The sequence below is a fragment of the Rhinoraja longicauda genome, chromosome 26 (genome assembly GCF_053455715.1).
Source record: "Rhinoraja longicauda isolate Sanriku21f chromosome 26, sRhiLon1.1, whole genome shotgun sequence".
NCBI classification, from domain to species: Eukaryota; Metazoa; Chordata; class Chondrichthyes; order Rajiformes; family Arhynchobatidae; genus Rhinoraja; species Rhinoraja longicauda.
In genome coordinates, this window is record NC_135978.1 from 10,171,057 (window position 1) to 10,186,681 (window position 15,625).

The 15,625-nt window shown below is 42.9% G+C and overlaps 1 protein-coding gene across 1 annotated transcript in view; it reads right to left on the bottom strand.

Annotated features, from left to right (window-relative positions):
- Window positions 1-9,460: 9,460 nt before the first annotated feature.
- Window positions 9,461-15,625, bottom strand: part of tyw1 (tRNA-yW synthesizing protein 1 homolog (S. cerevisiae)) — a 119,002-nt gene continuing 112,837 nt past the window's right edge. Inside the window, exon 16 of the mRNA XM_078422461.1 lies at window positions 9,461-11,399. Coding sequence (XP_078278587.1) covers window positions 11,181-11,399 — 219 coding nt within the window. The 3' untranslated portion in view covers window positions 9,461-11,180. The remainder of the gene's footprint in view (window positions 11,400-15,625) is intronic.

Sequence of the window (15,625 nt, forward strand, 5' to 3'; positions counted from 1 at the left end):
GTCAGTGTTCGAGTTGTCTCATTCACAATTAGCTTTGTTAAAATCACATCTTGCTGTCTGCCTTGCCATGCATTGAATGGTATGAGGCTCCTGCAGCGGTACAAGAGATATGAACTGAACTGAGGGTTAAAACATGTCACTTCAGGTATGGGTAATTTTTTTTAACAATATGATACAGACCAATTAACTTTTAAAACATTTTTCTTTCTTTTCATTCAATCTTTCCCACTCTCCATTTTGCTTTCTGTGCTTGATTTGACCCTGAATTGTGTCACTGCTGTGAAATCTGTCGTACAGTACTAGTTGTAACACTTTAAGGCATTGTCGCACGTGACCAACACCTTTCCGGATGTTGCTGTACTGTTTCAATAATAGAAGCTTTCAGACACTGGCTTCCTTTCAGTCACTGGAAGAAATGCCTCTTCGTGTAAATATTTAAAAAAATAATGTGCCTTTGCTTGTCAGTTTAAATTACATGCCGCCCTCCAGCACATGAAAGATATGAATAAGGGAAGACACTGTAACATCTTCTTGGACCTGCGATTTTACAAACTTTCAATCCGATTTGTGAAAGAGGTACCCAGTGATTTACTGGTTCATGCATGGACTGTTTAGTCCTTTGAATTGAATAAATTTGTTATTAGCCAAATATGTATACATGCAAGGAATTTGCCTTGGTGCTCGCAAGTAACAACACGACATACAGTAAACAATTAAGAAAAAAACATTATCATTTGGTAATTGCAAACCGGTCTGTTACTTTCTAATACATGGCTTGAAGGTCCATGGACACAACATTTGGAGCACATAAATCTGAAATTCTGCTGTGCTGGAGCCCATCAAGCAGGACTGGAACACGTGCCAGGTTTGACAGGTCTGCCAATGCTCACAGAAAAGCTCCAATGTAGAAATGTAGATGCACACTGGTCGCAGCAGGCTCTTGGATAGTCATGTCTGAATGATGAAGTAACAATGGGCTCTGAAACCCAACGGGGCCAGAGAGGTCAAGAGAAGATTGACAAGTGAAGACGATTGTAAAGTTCAATTTATGGGTATGCACAAAATGGCATCGATTTATCAACCAACCAAGTGGCATAAGGATTTTCAAATCAAGGACAAGTCGCATCCTGGCCACTCCCTCTTCTCCCCTCCCCCATCGCGCAAAAGGTATAGAAGAGTGAAAACACACACCTCCAGATTCAGGGACATTTTCATCCCAGCTTTTACAGGCATCTGAACCGTCCCACCAACAACTAGAGAGCACTCCTGAACTACTATCTACATCATTGGAGACCCTTGGACTATCTTTGATCGGACTTTACTGGCTTTACCTTGTATTAAACTTTATTCATGTTATTCCATTTATCGTGTATCTGCACACTGGATACATTCTCATCATGTATTGTCTTTCTGCTAACTGGTTAGCACGCAAAAAAAGCTTTTCACTGCACCTCAGTACATGGGACAATACAATAAAGTAAACTAGATCATTGCAACTCTAAAGGACAAAAGGGTCCATGTGTGTGCTTCTCTTGGGTGAGTGTGAGGCGCGGTGTGCGGCACTGTGGCGCAGCGGTAGAGCTCCTGCCTCACCGGGCCAGACAGCCGGGTTTGATCCTGACTGCAGGTGCTGTCTGTACAGGGTTTGTACATTCTCCCCGTGGGTTTTTTTTCGCAGATCTTCGGTTTTCTCTTACACTTCAAAAACGTACAGGTTTGCAGGTTGATTGGCTTGGTAGAAATGTAAAATGTAAAATTGTCTCTAGTGTGTGCAAGGTAGTGTCAATGTGCAGGGATGGGATCGCTGGTCGGTGTGGACTTGGTGGGCAGAAGGGCATGTTTCCGTGCCATACCTCTAAACTAAACTAAACTAAAATCCCATTGAATGTAATGGAGGCTGCTGTCTCCCCTTCCAATTCTGTGACTATACAGTTCGTCATGGGCCAATAACCTCCACGGAGCTTTCTGCCACTGTGCCAGCCATGGTGCGGCCCTGAGCCCCTCATCAAGCACTAAGCAGCAACCCTTGCCCCAGCCTGGCCACCATTAGCCCTCACGGGAGCCTCTCCACACCAGCCTCAGCTGAACTGATGCATTCATTTTAAGGGTCAGGACAACATGAGGAAAATCACCTGTACTTGGAGCTGAAGCACATTTAATATTAACATTCAGGAAAAGTGCACGAATACTCGTAAGATAGTAATTTACATGGCAATGTAAAATCAAACAGGAGACAGGGTTTGACTGGACAACACATGCGGGATGGGACAAGCAATTATTTACCTTTTACATTCAATAGTGACTTGGGCAGCACAATGATGCAGCCTCACCTCGCCTCTCCTGTGACTCAGATCTGACTCCCAGCGCTGTTACCTCGCATGATGTCCCTGCAACCACGTGGGTTTCCCCTGGGTGTTCTTTAGACAAATAGAACAAGTGCCCAAAGCAGTTCTGGGTTCCACTCCTTCTTTGGGCTCAAAAAGGAGACGTTTCGGGTCGAGACCCTTCTTCTGATCCTTCTGGGGAAGTATACTACTGCCAGGCTTAGACCACGGAGTTTCCAGGAGGCATTTATGGACCCAAGATTAGTTATTCTGGGAATCGGAATGTTTGATGGGAATTTTACTTGGGGTTCTGAAAAAGTGTTGGTAATTGAACCCTAATAATAATTTACATTGCATAAACTGTATTGCAACAGTACACAGGTTTAAGTTTAGAACATGTAAAGTGGAATGTTTAAGTTTAAGAATTTTAGACAAAGGGTCCAAAGCAGCAGAAAGCTAGGGTAGGCAAGCTTGAGGGATGATTGAATAATATAATAATTCACAATTGCAATGCTTTGTTCTGTCTTTTTCAGAGTGACCAAAGTGCCTGGGATTAGTAGTTTAATTGTTGAAGCGTAGTTAATGTAGATTTATTGATGGATAAATTGAAGCTGTACGGTCAAAGTCACACCAAGAAGCATCTTGAATTATCAGGTTCATGTGTATAATTGATATAAGAATGTTGTCCAAGACAGTTGAAGAACTCACTCCGAATGCCACCTAAATAGATAAACGTCTCGTCTCATTGAAGCCAACACCTCTGAGAGTGGGAAGGAAGTCTGTCCCTGGAGCACCCTGACTGAAGCTGTAGAACATGCTGCATGAATATTTGTGTTTATGGGGAAATGAAAGTATTTTGGAATGGGTCAAATGGTCCATGGGATTCTTCTGGGATTATATTTTACACTCATATCCTGATTTAAATAAATACAACTTCAAAATCACTATCAGAAACACAAGAATAGTTGAAAACTTTTCAAAGTTTTTTGTGTAGTAACCAGAACAGCAATACTGTCAGAGATTTTTTAGTTTAGTTTAGAGATACCATGTGGAAACAGGCCCTTCGTCCCACCAGGTCCGCGCCGACCAGCGATCCCCGTATACTCTTTCTATCCTACACACTAAGGACAATTTACAATCTTTAGCGAAGCCAATTAACCTACAAACCTGTACGTCGTTGGAGTGTGGGAAGAAACCGGAGCTCCTGGGGAAAACCCATGCGGTCACGGGGAGAACGTACAAACTCCATACAGACCGCACCCGTAGTCAGGATCAAACCCGGGTCTCTGGCGCTGTGAGGCAGCAATTCTACCGCTGCACCACCGTGCGCGCCCTGAATGCTATCATGAATTCATTTATAGCCTTTCAATCAAGCACATAATGATGTGGGATAATACATTGCCACTTTGCCTAAGTATTGAAAGGCATTTAGAAAGGCTGTGAGCAGAAACAGCTCAATATGTCTCAATCATACACTGAGAAATACAACCCATACTGCATCATTGATATTTTCTATTACCAGCAACCACCTTCCCATTGGTTGTGGGTGAAATCAATAATCTCCTGCCAGTTACTGCTAAATTAGCTGTGCGCTGTGACTCCATAGAGACTGGGGATGGCCCAAACTGATTTCACATTGAATAGTTACTGCTGCACATCGGCAGAGATAGTCTGCAATCCATCAGTCATGGTTTTGATTCCAGGAAGCCCTTTCCACTGTCTTATGTAATCGGCAAAGACTGAATGAACAATAAATCAAGTATCTTCCATGGTCACACACATTAATAAGAAGTCGTGGATTTGAAAGTTTAATCTATAAAAGATATCACTAGGAATTTAAGCAAATAATAATTATCGTATTATAAATCATTTACAGACTACTTTGCTTTTATGAAAGACTGTAAGTACAGTAGAGAGCCAGGGAAACTAGATCAAGCAGCTGTGAAGTTGACAGTGTTTATGTGATCTCTAAGCATTGATACAAAATCTTTCTTTCCCCTTCAACTATGTCTGGTTATGGCTTTCTACTTAAAGCTATTTAGTATGACCTAACACCGATACGATATGATACGATAGAACTTTATTTATCCCAGGAGGGAAATTGATCTGCCAGCAGTCATCAAAGCACAAAATACATGAAACATCAAGTCAAGTCAAGTCAAAGTCAATTTTATTGTCAATCCTCAGCCAGTTTACACAGACAGAAAATCGAAATACCGTTTCCCACAATCCCGAGGAACAAAGTGCATAAAACAAAAGGCACAGCAAACAACAATCAACATAAAATATAAAATATAAAATATAGTCACTTCAAATTTTTTTAAAAAAAGTGTCTGGTGCTGGATGTGCGTGTGTGTGGGGTGTTAAAGTCCAGGTCCCATAGGGGCAGGGGAGAGAGGAGGAAGGGAGGGGAGAGAGTTCAGCATCCTGACAGCCTGGTGGAAAAAACTGTTCTTTAGTCGGGTGGTGCTTGACCTCAGGCTGCGAAACCTTCTCCCTGAAGGCAGGAGGGTGAAGAGGCTGTTGGAGGGGTGGGAGGGGTCACCCACAATGCTCAATGCTTTGCGGGTGAGGCGGGTGGTGTAAAGGACCAGGAGTGTTGGGAGTGAGGCGCCAGTGATCCTCTCAGCAGTGTTCACTATGCGCTGCAGGGTCTTACGGCTGGAGGCTGTGCAGCTTCCGAACCACACAGTGATGCAGCTGCTGAGGATGCTCTCGATGGCACCTCGGTAAAAAGTGTACATGATGGGTGTGGGGGCTCCCGCTCTCTTCAGTTTGCGGAGGAAGTAGAGGCGCTGCTGGGCTTTCTTGGCGATGGACGTGATGTTGTTGCTCCAGGAGAGATTAAATTAAAGTGACGAGTAGAAAGGATTGGGGGATGTGCAAAGATTGGGGAGGGAGGAAGGGAGAGGGAGGAAGGACGGAAGTCAGTCTCAGTCTACCCCACAACAGAATGGAGAGGAGTTGTACAGTTTGATAGCCACAGGGACAAAGGATCTCCTGTGGTGTTCTGTCCTGCATCTTGGTGGAACCAGTCTCTTGCTGAAGATACTCCTCAGGTTGACCAGTGTGTCATGGAGGGGGTGAGCTGCATTGTCCAGGATGCTCCGCAGTTTGAGGAGCATCCTACACTCCAAGACCACCTCCCATGAATCCAACTCCGCCCTCAGGACCGAGCCAGCCTTCCTGATTAGTTTCTTTATCCTATTGGTGTCTGAAACCTTCGCCCTGTTGCTCCCAGCACACGGTGCAAAGAAGATGGCACCGGCTACCCCCGATTGGTAGAACATCTGCAGCATCTTACTGCAGACGTTGAAGGAGCGGAGCCTTCTCAAAAAGTAGAGCCGGCTCTGTCCCTTCTTGTACAGGGCCTCAGCCTTCCTGGACCTGTCCAGTCCAGGTACACTCCAAGATATTTGTACTCCCTGGTAAACTGCACATCCACACCATTGATGGAGACAGGGGACAGGGGTGTTCCTCTCCTCCTAATGTCCACCACCAACTCCTTAGTCGTGTCAGTGTTGAGCTGCAGGTGATTCACCCCACACCACTCAACAAAGTCGTTGACTACACCTTTGTATTCAGCTTCCCTCCCCTCACTGATGCAGCCCACAATTGCAGAGTCATCTGAAAACTTCTGCAGGTGGCAGGAGACGGAGTTATATCTGAAATCCGAGGTGTAGATGGTAAACAGGAAGGGAGAGAGGACCGTCTTCTGTCTGGCCCCTGTGTTGCTCACCACCATGTCCGATACACAGTTCTGTCGCCCGACATATTGGGGTCGCCATCCCTACCTTCCTCACCTCCATCCAGGGACCACTATAGTCCTTCCAGATGAGAAAGAGGTTCACGTGAACCTCCTATAACCTCATCTACTACATTTGGTGTCCCCGATGTGGCCTCCTGTACATCGGCAAGACCAAGTGTAGATTCGGCGGCCATTTTGCTGAACACTTGCACTGGTGCCACCAAGGCCCTCTGGGTCTCCCGGTTGCTAATCATTTTAACTCCCCTTCCCATATCGACCTTCTGTCCTGAGCTCACTCCATTACCAGAGTGAAGCAGCATGCCAACTGGAGGAACAGCACCTCATATTCTGCTTGAGAAGTTTACAATCCATGGTATGAACATTGAATTCTCCAATTTTAGATAACCTCTTACTAAACCCCATCCCAAAATATCCAATGTTCTCCAGGGGTGTTGCCTGGCCCACTGAGTTACTCCAGCATTTTCGTGTCTTTCGCTGGGTGATTAATGGTTGGCATGGACATGATGGGATAAAGGGCCTTTTCCTGTGCTGTCTAACTCAAATGTATTATTGAGAGAACAATTCTCAGTTGCAGCTGAAATGTCATTTTTAATGCATTTTAGGTTGTCATAGGAAAATATATTTTTTATAGTAGTCTTCCTCAAACTTAAACTATCACTTTCCATATTTTATTTTAATAAATGCTCTGAACATTCATTCCTTTTGCAACTTAAAATAAATGTTTCAAACCCCTACAAAGCTATGATTGCAACTTCTGGCTTTGAAGACCTACATACATGCAGAATAGCATGAGGAATAGATCGGGTAGATGCACAGAGTCTCTTGTTCAGAGTAGGTGAATCGAGGACCAGAGGATATAGGTTTAAGGTGAAGGGGAAAAGGATTTAATAGGAATCCGAGGGGAAACTTTTTCACACAAAGGGTGGTGGGTGTATGGAACAGGCTGCCAGAGGAGGTAGTTGAGGCTGGGACTATCCCAATGTTTAAGAAGCAGTTAGTCAGGAACCTGGATAGGACAGGTTTGGAGGAATATGGACCAAATGCAGGCAGGTGGGACTAGTGTAGCTGGGACATGTTGGCCAGTGCGGGCAAGTTGGGCAGAAGGGCCTGTTTCCACACTGTATCCCTCTATGACTCTAATACGATGATTAATTATGCCAACTACGCCAGGCTAAATGTTACTAATCATCAGTAATGAATGATTATTCATTTGCTCCACACCATGCCACATGCATACGTCAACAATACAATTCCCACTCCTGTTCAAACAACATTAAACCAATTTAAGTCATTAGACAAACAGAAAGTAAAGTGATATTATTGTTAGGAATCGTAACCTTTTAAGCAGTTGAATGGTAAATCTGGCTTGAAACAACTGCTCCTCCTATAATAGCATGAAACCAAAATGTTTGTGAATTATGAAGGAGCTCATGGTAAGTATAAAGTTAGTTTGTAAACTGAAAACCAAACCTCCATACTTACAAGATTCTAAGTGGTCACTTCTGCAGAATTAGCTTGATCTTGCTCAGAGTAGATGCTTTCCAGAACTTCTCAGTGGCTTCTAGATATTTTGTAATGCAATATCCATGGCAGGGATATCAAAGTCAAGACGCCGTACATTTAAGGTGAGAGGAAATAGTTTATAAACAGATTTGAGTAAAAAAAAGACTTGAAAGGTGGTGTGGACTTGATGGGCCGAATGGCCCATAAAGTCTGCTCCTATCACCTATGATGTACTTTTTACATAGAAAGTGGTTGATATCCAGAGCATGTTGCAGAATGAGGTGGTGCAAACATAATATCTACATTAAGAGACATTTAGGCAGGCATTTGAATAAGCAAAGATTCCAGACCTGATGGAATTAGTATAGATGGTGCGACTGTACCCCTCCCTCAAATGCCGCTCCGATCCCTATCATTGGCAAACAGGCCAGGACAGGCCAATCCCCCGCATCATTGGTAACAGCTGGGTTCAAGAACAGATTGGCCCACCTGAATCTCGTTAGCTTAGTTTGGAGATAAAAGCGGAAACAGGCCCATCGGCCCACCGAGTCCGCACCGACCAGCAATCCCGCACATTAACACTATCCTACACACAGTAGGGACAATTTACACATACAGCAAGCCAATTAACCTACATATCTGTACGTCTTTGGAGTGTGTACGTCTCGGAGAAAACTCACGCGGTCAAGGGGAGAAGGTACAAACTCCGTGTAGACAGTACCAATAGTCGGGATCAACCCCGGGTCTCTGGCGCCGCAGACACTGTAAGGCAACAACTCTACCGCTGTGCCACCATGGCCACCCATAAAACCCAGGTATTCTTCCAGCGGAGAGAAGGAGGAAAAAAATAAGGAATTGAGATGAGAGGGAGAGAAAGAAAGGGGGAGAAAGTGGGGCACCTCACTGCTAGCTTTGTTCCCCTATTGCAGGTTCGAGCAAGATTGAGCCATTGAGACAAACCGGAGCCTAAGATCGCCACGCCACCTCCTTGAGACCAGCACTGAGCTGCCGGGAAAAGCCCGAGATCGCCAGTGCCAGCATACTTGCGCCCTTAAAACGAGGGACAGCGTCTCCCAAGCCGTGCTGGACTTTCTTGTCAACTACCCTGTGAATTCACCATGCTGCATGTGTTGGTGTGGTCACTGTCGAGCCTGGCGTTGTCACCGGCAACACAATGGGCAGAAAGAGTGATGTGAACATGGTGGGCTGATAGGACTGTTTCAGTGCTGTTTGAACTCCATGACTCTGACACCAGAACCAGACTGTCTAACTGCCTCAACTTCCAGGGCTTTTTTATATCACGACAACTAGTGCAGCACCATAGATTAAGAGTACGACATTTAAATAATAAAAGTAAATATACTATGTGACCAGAGCGAAATTGAAATTCAATTTTCTCAAAGGAGATGCAGTCTTCAGAGTCTTGTGAAATACCAATTTACATGAGATCAATGCCCATTGAATTTGCACAGATAATCAAAAACACGTGCCATTCAGAAGTGTGTCTTAAATAATGAAGAGAAGCAGCGATAAACTTGAATAACCAGCATGTGTGTGGAGTGTGCAACCCACATCACAGAACGCCTCCAATTGAATATTGATAGCCAAAGAGAGCCAGGTAGAGTTTATGGGTAATTATGCACACATAACATTACCCGGGCAATTAACTAACAACAGAATTGGATATTTAACGTAAGGAGGAAGAATATCTGTGGCTGTGAGGAAAGACCAAGGAATTGAGATTGTTTAGATAGTCCTTTAAAAGAGGCAGCACAGACACAATGAAACAAATGGCCTCCTGCAGTCTTATAATAAAAAATCCCCTTCTGGTTGACAACTTAAAATAAGAAATGGAAAACAAATATTAAAACTGGGGTAACAAAATTTATTATCGTATTCCATATACAATCATAAACTTACATTAAGGCAGTGGAATAAAACTCAAAACATTTACTGCCTTAACAGAGGTGATGACATTCCATCTCCAATGGAAAAGCAGAAAAGTGTAGATGCTGAAAAACTTAAATAAAAACAGATAATGTCTAAAACACTCGACAGGTCAGGCAGTGTCTGTGGAAAGGCAAACAGAATTAACTTTTCAGATCTGATGAAGGATCTTGGACCTGAAATGTTTTGTTTAGTTTAGTTTAGAGATACAGCGCGGAAACTGGCCTTTTGGCCAACCAAGTTGTGCTGACCAGGGATCTCCACACACTAACAATATCTTACACAAACTAGGGACAAATGACAATTTGTTTAACCTACAAATCTGTACATTTTTGGAGTGTGGGAGGAAACCGGAGCTCCCGTAGAAAACTCACGCATGGGGAGAACATACAAACTCCGTACAGACAGCACCCGTAGTCAGGATCGAACCTGGATCTCTTGCGCTGTAAGGCAGCAAGTCTACCGTGCCGCCCTTTATTTTTGTTAAATTCAAGAATTTAACATATTACTCTGTTTTTCTTTCCTCAAACACTTCCTCTACTGCTGAGTGTTTCTAGTATTTTCAGCTTTCACTTCCTTTCAATAATAAGTAACACGATCAAAAAACTGGTTTAAGTATTGCAATACCGTTACCAGTTTTAAGCTCCCTCTGGGTTCTGAAGTCTGCTCCTTGTCATCACTCTATAGGCAGTAACACAGGCCGGATCCACTCCCTGCCTCAGGCATTCCCATCCTTCAGGCTGTGTAAATCAGCTTCAGGAGGAAGGGGTCAAAATTAGATAAAAGAACATGATGCGTGAAAACTCAACAGATTCAAGATTCAATACTGACTGCCATACCAACTTTCCATGAAATATGTGATATACAATCCTGGCTTTAATTTTGTCTGAACTGAGTGAGAGGAAAGATCAGTGTCCCTGAGCCAGATCGTCAACCTGTGTTCCAGAGGAAAAATAATCAATACCGACTCAGATGAAGATAATTTTCTGGGCAATTGTCCATAACAAGAAAATTGAATAAAAATAAAACCCAGGGAATGTAACATACACCATGTTTAGTCAATCACAATGGTTCTATTTTCGCATGACCTTGTCAATTGACAGCTCTTTGAATGAAGAATTTGCTACATCATCTGAATGTGGAGTTTATAATAGCCAATTCTGCACAATTGTATGGGTAAATTCCTTCCGCATATGCTCAGACTAAAACACTTTACATTTCCAGCACATGGCTGCTGTAAAAAACAATGAGCACTGGCCACATAGTTTCTCCCATCCTGTGATGCCACATACAAGTCTAATTAGAATCAAAAGACAACATGTGTAGGAAGGAACTGCAGATGCTGATTTACACCAAAGATAAGACACAAAATGCTGGAGTAACTCAGCGGGACAGGTAGCATCTCTAGGTAGAAGGAATGGGTGACGTTTCTGGTCGAGACCCTTCTTCATACTGAGCTGAAGTCTGAAGAAGGGTCGCGACCCGAAACGTCGCCCATTCCATCTCTCCAGAGATGCTGCCTGTCCCGCTGAGTTACTCTGGCATTTTGTGTCCATCAAAAGACAACATGCTGGATTTCCTCATCAAATCAGACAGCATCTATGGAGAGAGAAATAGATGAATCCAACTGAATGTTTTTAGCATCCAGAAATGTCTTTCAGTTTTTTCCTTTGGAACCTTGTGTCAACTGGATCAAAACCTCTCTGCTTCGCTCCAAAGAGTGACCAGGCTGGTGTCTTTGCCATGTAATCTTCTGCAGAGAATATCTTGGTGCCATTGTTCTCTTCACAGTCTTTGATGAGAAGCTGAAATTGGTCGTAGTCTATCCAAGTCCACCATTCTCCATTTACTTTGAACTAAAATAAGGAATGACAGAAAAATAATTGAATACAACAATTCAAGTGAAAGGGAGACATCAAAAATCTGCAGTCCAGTCATATCACAATATGCATGTTTAATGGTATCCCAGGATCATACAACACGGAAACAAACTGTGGGCGGCACAATAACATAGCGGTAGAGTTGCTGCCTGACACGGCCACCCCATATACTGATAGCAAAGATCAGCATGATATCTCCATCCTTCTCAAGCCGTTCCTGAAATGAAATAAAATTGGTTGGAAAAGAAACGGAAGGCAGGTGTGCACAGTGCTGGACCTGGATGGGAAAGGAAGGAGGCAAATAATAGGCGCTTAGGATCAGCTGCTGAGGCTACAGCTGCTTACAGAAAAACGTAGCGACTTGCATTGGCTGCCAAACAAATGAACCAAGCTGTTCAAATACAAATGGATTCAATAGACTGAAGTGATGGGGGCAATTGTTGGCAGGTTTTAATTAATGTAAATAAGCACAATTCCATGAAATTTAGAATGGACAAAACAAAGTTGCAAAATAAGCTCAGTCTTTATTCCATTACATGCCAGAAGTTGAGAGTACGTGCACAATACAAAAACACTATCCGCGATATTACTACAAAGTGATCCATGTATTGGACAGAGTGTAGCCAAAGGAATCGAAACCATAAAGCAGCTTGGTTTACTTAATGAAAATATTGATATTTATTGTTATATGTTACATGCATGGTGCACAATAAATGGCCGACTGCACTGGTTTTCCTACCTACCCCCTAACCTTAATCATCCTTATGTGGACAGTAATCCTGTAGATATCCATGCTGTGTGATTGCTTACAGTTTCTCATGGTCGGCTCATTTAAGGGCGGCACAGTGGTGTAGCGGTAGAGTTGCTGCCTAACAGCACCAGATACCCGGGTTCAATCCTGACCATGAGTGCTCTCTAAACGGAGTTTGTACGTTCTCCCCTTGACCTGCGTGGGTTTTCTCTGGATGCTCCCACACTCCAAAGACGCACAGGTTTGTAGGTTAATCGGCTTTGGTAAAATTGTTCCTAATATGTAGGATAGTGTTAGTTTGCGGAGGTCGCTGGTTGGTGCGGATTCAGTGGGCTGAAGAGCTTGTTTCCGCGCTGTATCTTTAAAACTAAAACTAATAGTTAATTATGTCTATAAAGCATTGGCCTTTTGGGTGAGAGTCAGCCGTAAAGGAAAGGTGCTAAATCTCGATATCAGGTTTAATTTACAGAGGGCACTTTTTATGGAGTTCAACAGAGTAGCACAATCTCCTACATATTTCCCAGTTTTCAGATGGAGAAGCCTTCCCATTGAGCCCGTGCCAAGCAAACCTGGCACAAGCTCAGCAGCACCATTAAAACAAATGGGAAAGATCAGCTGTCAGTCTGCAGCCCTTTATATTTAAAGTAATTAAGTTGATATAAATGTTTTTAATCATTTTAAGTGTGTGTGTGTGAGTGTGGTGTTTATTTAGTCTTCGGACTTTTGTTTATAACATCATCTTTCAACAGGCCCTGGGTGATTTTCTGTACTTGTGATTGTTAAAAGTTTCCTGCAAACATTCATATTGTGAAAGCTTTGACAGTCAGTGAGCCAGTGGGCTGGTGGGGTCGGGCTGACCAATTATCAAAGACATACTATGCATTCGGCCAGTTGCTTGCCCCGGAAGAAGCCCTGTTTCTCGCTGGGCCGCCATGATGATCTGTAGTCTGGTCCAGATCATAACAACTCACTGACTGAAGAAAGCATCTGACACTGGAAAAGGTTTCACCATTTGCAAGATTACACACTGGGCCACAAGCCACCTCAGGGCAGCAGAAGACCTGCCCCAATGTATCAGAGCAGATCTACAGACCATTCACAAAAATAGCATAGAACGGAATCTCCTAAATTTCAGGTATCATATCATATCATATATATACAGCCGGAAACAGGCCTTTTCGGCCCTCCAAGTCCGTGCCGCCCAGTGATCCCCGTACATTAACACTATCCTACACCCACTAGGGACAATTTTTTTTACATTTACCCAGCCTATTAACCTACATACCTGTACGTCTTTGGAGTGTGGGAGGAAACCGAAGATCTCGGAGAAAACCCACGCAGGTCACGGGGAGAACGTACAAACTCCTTACAGTGCAGCACCTGTAGTCAGGATCGAACCTGAGTCTCCGGCGCTGCATTCGCTGTAAAGCAGCAACTCTACCGCTGCGCTACCGTGCCGCCCAGATATTTTATATTTTATATTTATATTTTACTATATTTTCATACAGTTTGTTTTCACTGAGAACATGTATTATCCAATTTGTAATTCTATCAGGTAACCAGGTGATTTGATCTTCAAATGGATATCCAGAGAACATAGAAGATAGACACAAAATGCTGGAGTGACTCAGCGGGCCAGGCAGCATCTCTGGAGAAAAGGAATGGGTGATGTTTCCAGTCAGGACCCTTCTTCAGACTGAAGAAGGGTCTCGACCTCTTCGTCTGAAGAAAGGCTCGACCCGAAACATCACCAATTCCTTTGCTTCAGAGATGCTGCGCGGCCTGCTGTTACTCCAGCATTTTGTGTCTCTCTTCGGTGTAAACCAGCATCTGCAGTTCCTTCCTTCACACTACAGAGAGCAGGCCTCTTCAGCAGGGCTCATGAGTCAACAGGTATGAAAAAGTCATCGATGCTAACATCTGAAACAGGGTCCAATTGAACTGCATTGATTAACAATATTAAAAAAAGTAGCAAAAACAAAGTGCTGGAAGAGCTCAGTGGATCAAACAGCCTCTGTGGAGGCAAAGGGATAGTCAACATTTCGGCTCCCCTCTGTCTCCATTAATAAAGGCTCTATGGAGAAATACAATCGGATCAAGATTGAGAGTTACATGCATGAAAATTGATACTATTAATCAAATAAATATGATAGCAGCATGTGGCAATGCATTTGTTTTCATCAAGTTTCGTTCACTTCAGGGTGTGACAGCTGTTTTGCTGTCAATATATTGTTATTGTTGATCTTTAACAATTGGCCAAAAAAGGTTTATTTGTTTTAATGATAAATTACTGATTTGTAAAGGAGACTGTCAATAGATTTTCAATCTTGAACATCCACCAGGCAATATTTTAAAAATAATTCTAATAAAGATCATCCATCACGGAGAGGGGAGTGAAAGTTGATTTGTGTTTAGTTTAGAGATACAGCGCGGAAACAAGCCCTTCGGCCCACCGAGTCCACACCGACCAACGATCCCTGCATATTAACACACACTAGGGACAATTTACATTTATACCGAGCCAATTAACCGACAAACCTGTATGTCTTTGGAATGTGGGAGGAAATCAAAGACCTCGGAGAAAACCCATGCAGGTCATGGAGAGAACGTACAAACTCCAGACAGACAGCACCCATAGTCGGGATCAAACCCCAGTGTCTGGAGCTGCAAGTGCTGTAAGGCAGCAACTGTACCGCTGTGCCACCGTGCCGCCCTTAAAATTAATTCAACTTAATATAATTTAAATTAATTATATTAATTTTTCTCCTCAAATTATTGTCTGAGAACTCACTTATCACAATTATAATAATTTGGGCCTCATTTGTTTCATATGTACCATCTTATCAATTATCCCACAGAGTCTGCATTGAGCCACCTTTCAATTTTACAACGTCATCCCAGGACAAATATTATGAATGCTGCATTAAACTTAATCGGAATTACATCGACAGAGAAGGATCAGGAGCCCGTTTGGTTTTGCTACTTACGAACATATATTGCTAATGTGAATTTTAGATATTGTCTTAGCATCTTTGAAAGTATACATACTTTAGTTTGTATAAACTTAAATTTTGCAGATTGAAAGCACCTAAATAAATCTTTCCCCCTGCCTTTTTTCTACCTTGATAAATAAAAGATGCCATCCATCAACACTTCTCGTGAGAGCAGCTCATTAAATGAGGAATTCAATTTTATTGTCTTTGAAGAGCGGCAATCTAATGAGGGATATGCAACATAATTAAATCTTTCTGGCTATCAAAAATAATCGTCAATGTCATTATATCTATCTATTAAGGGATTTGTTAACCGCGTTAAATGTTATTGCTTTTCCAGCTTCAAAATGCAGCTGTGAATTGATGTTAAAAAATCTGTCATGGTTCAATTGGATTTCAATACCCTAATCCATGAAATGCAACAGGACCCCTTTCGAACCTGTTTTTATATTAGCTGA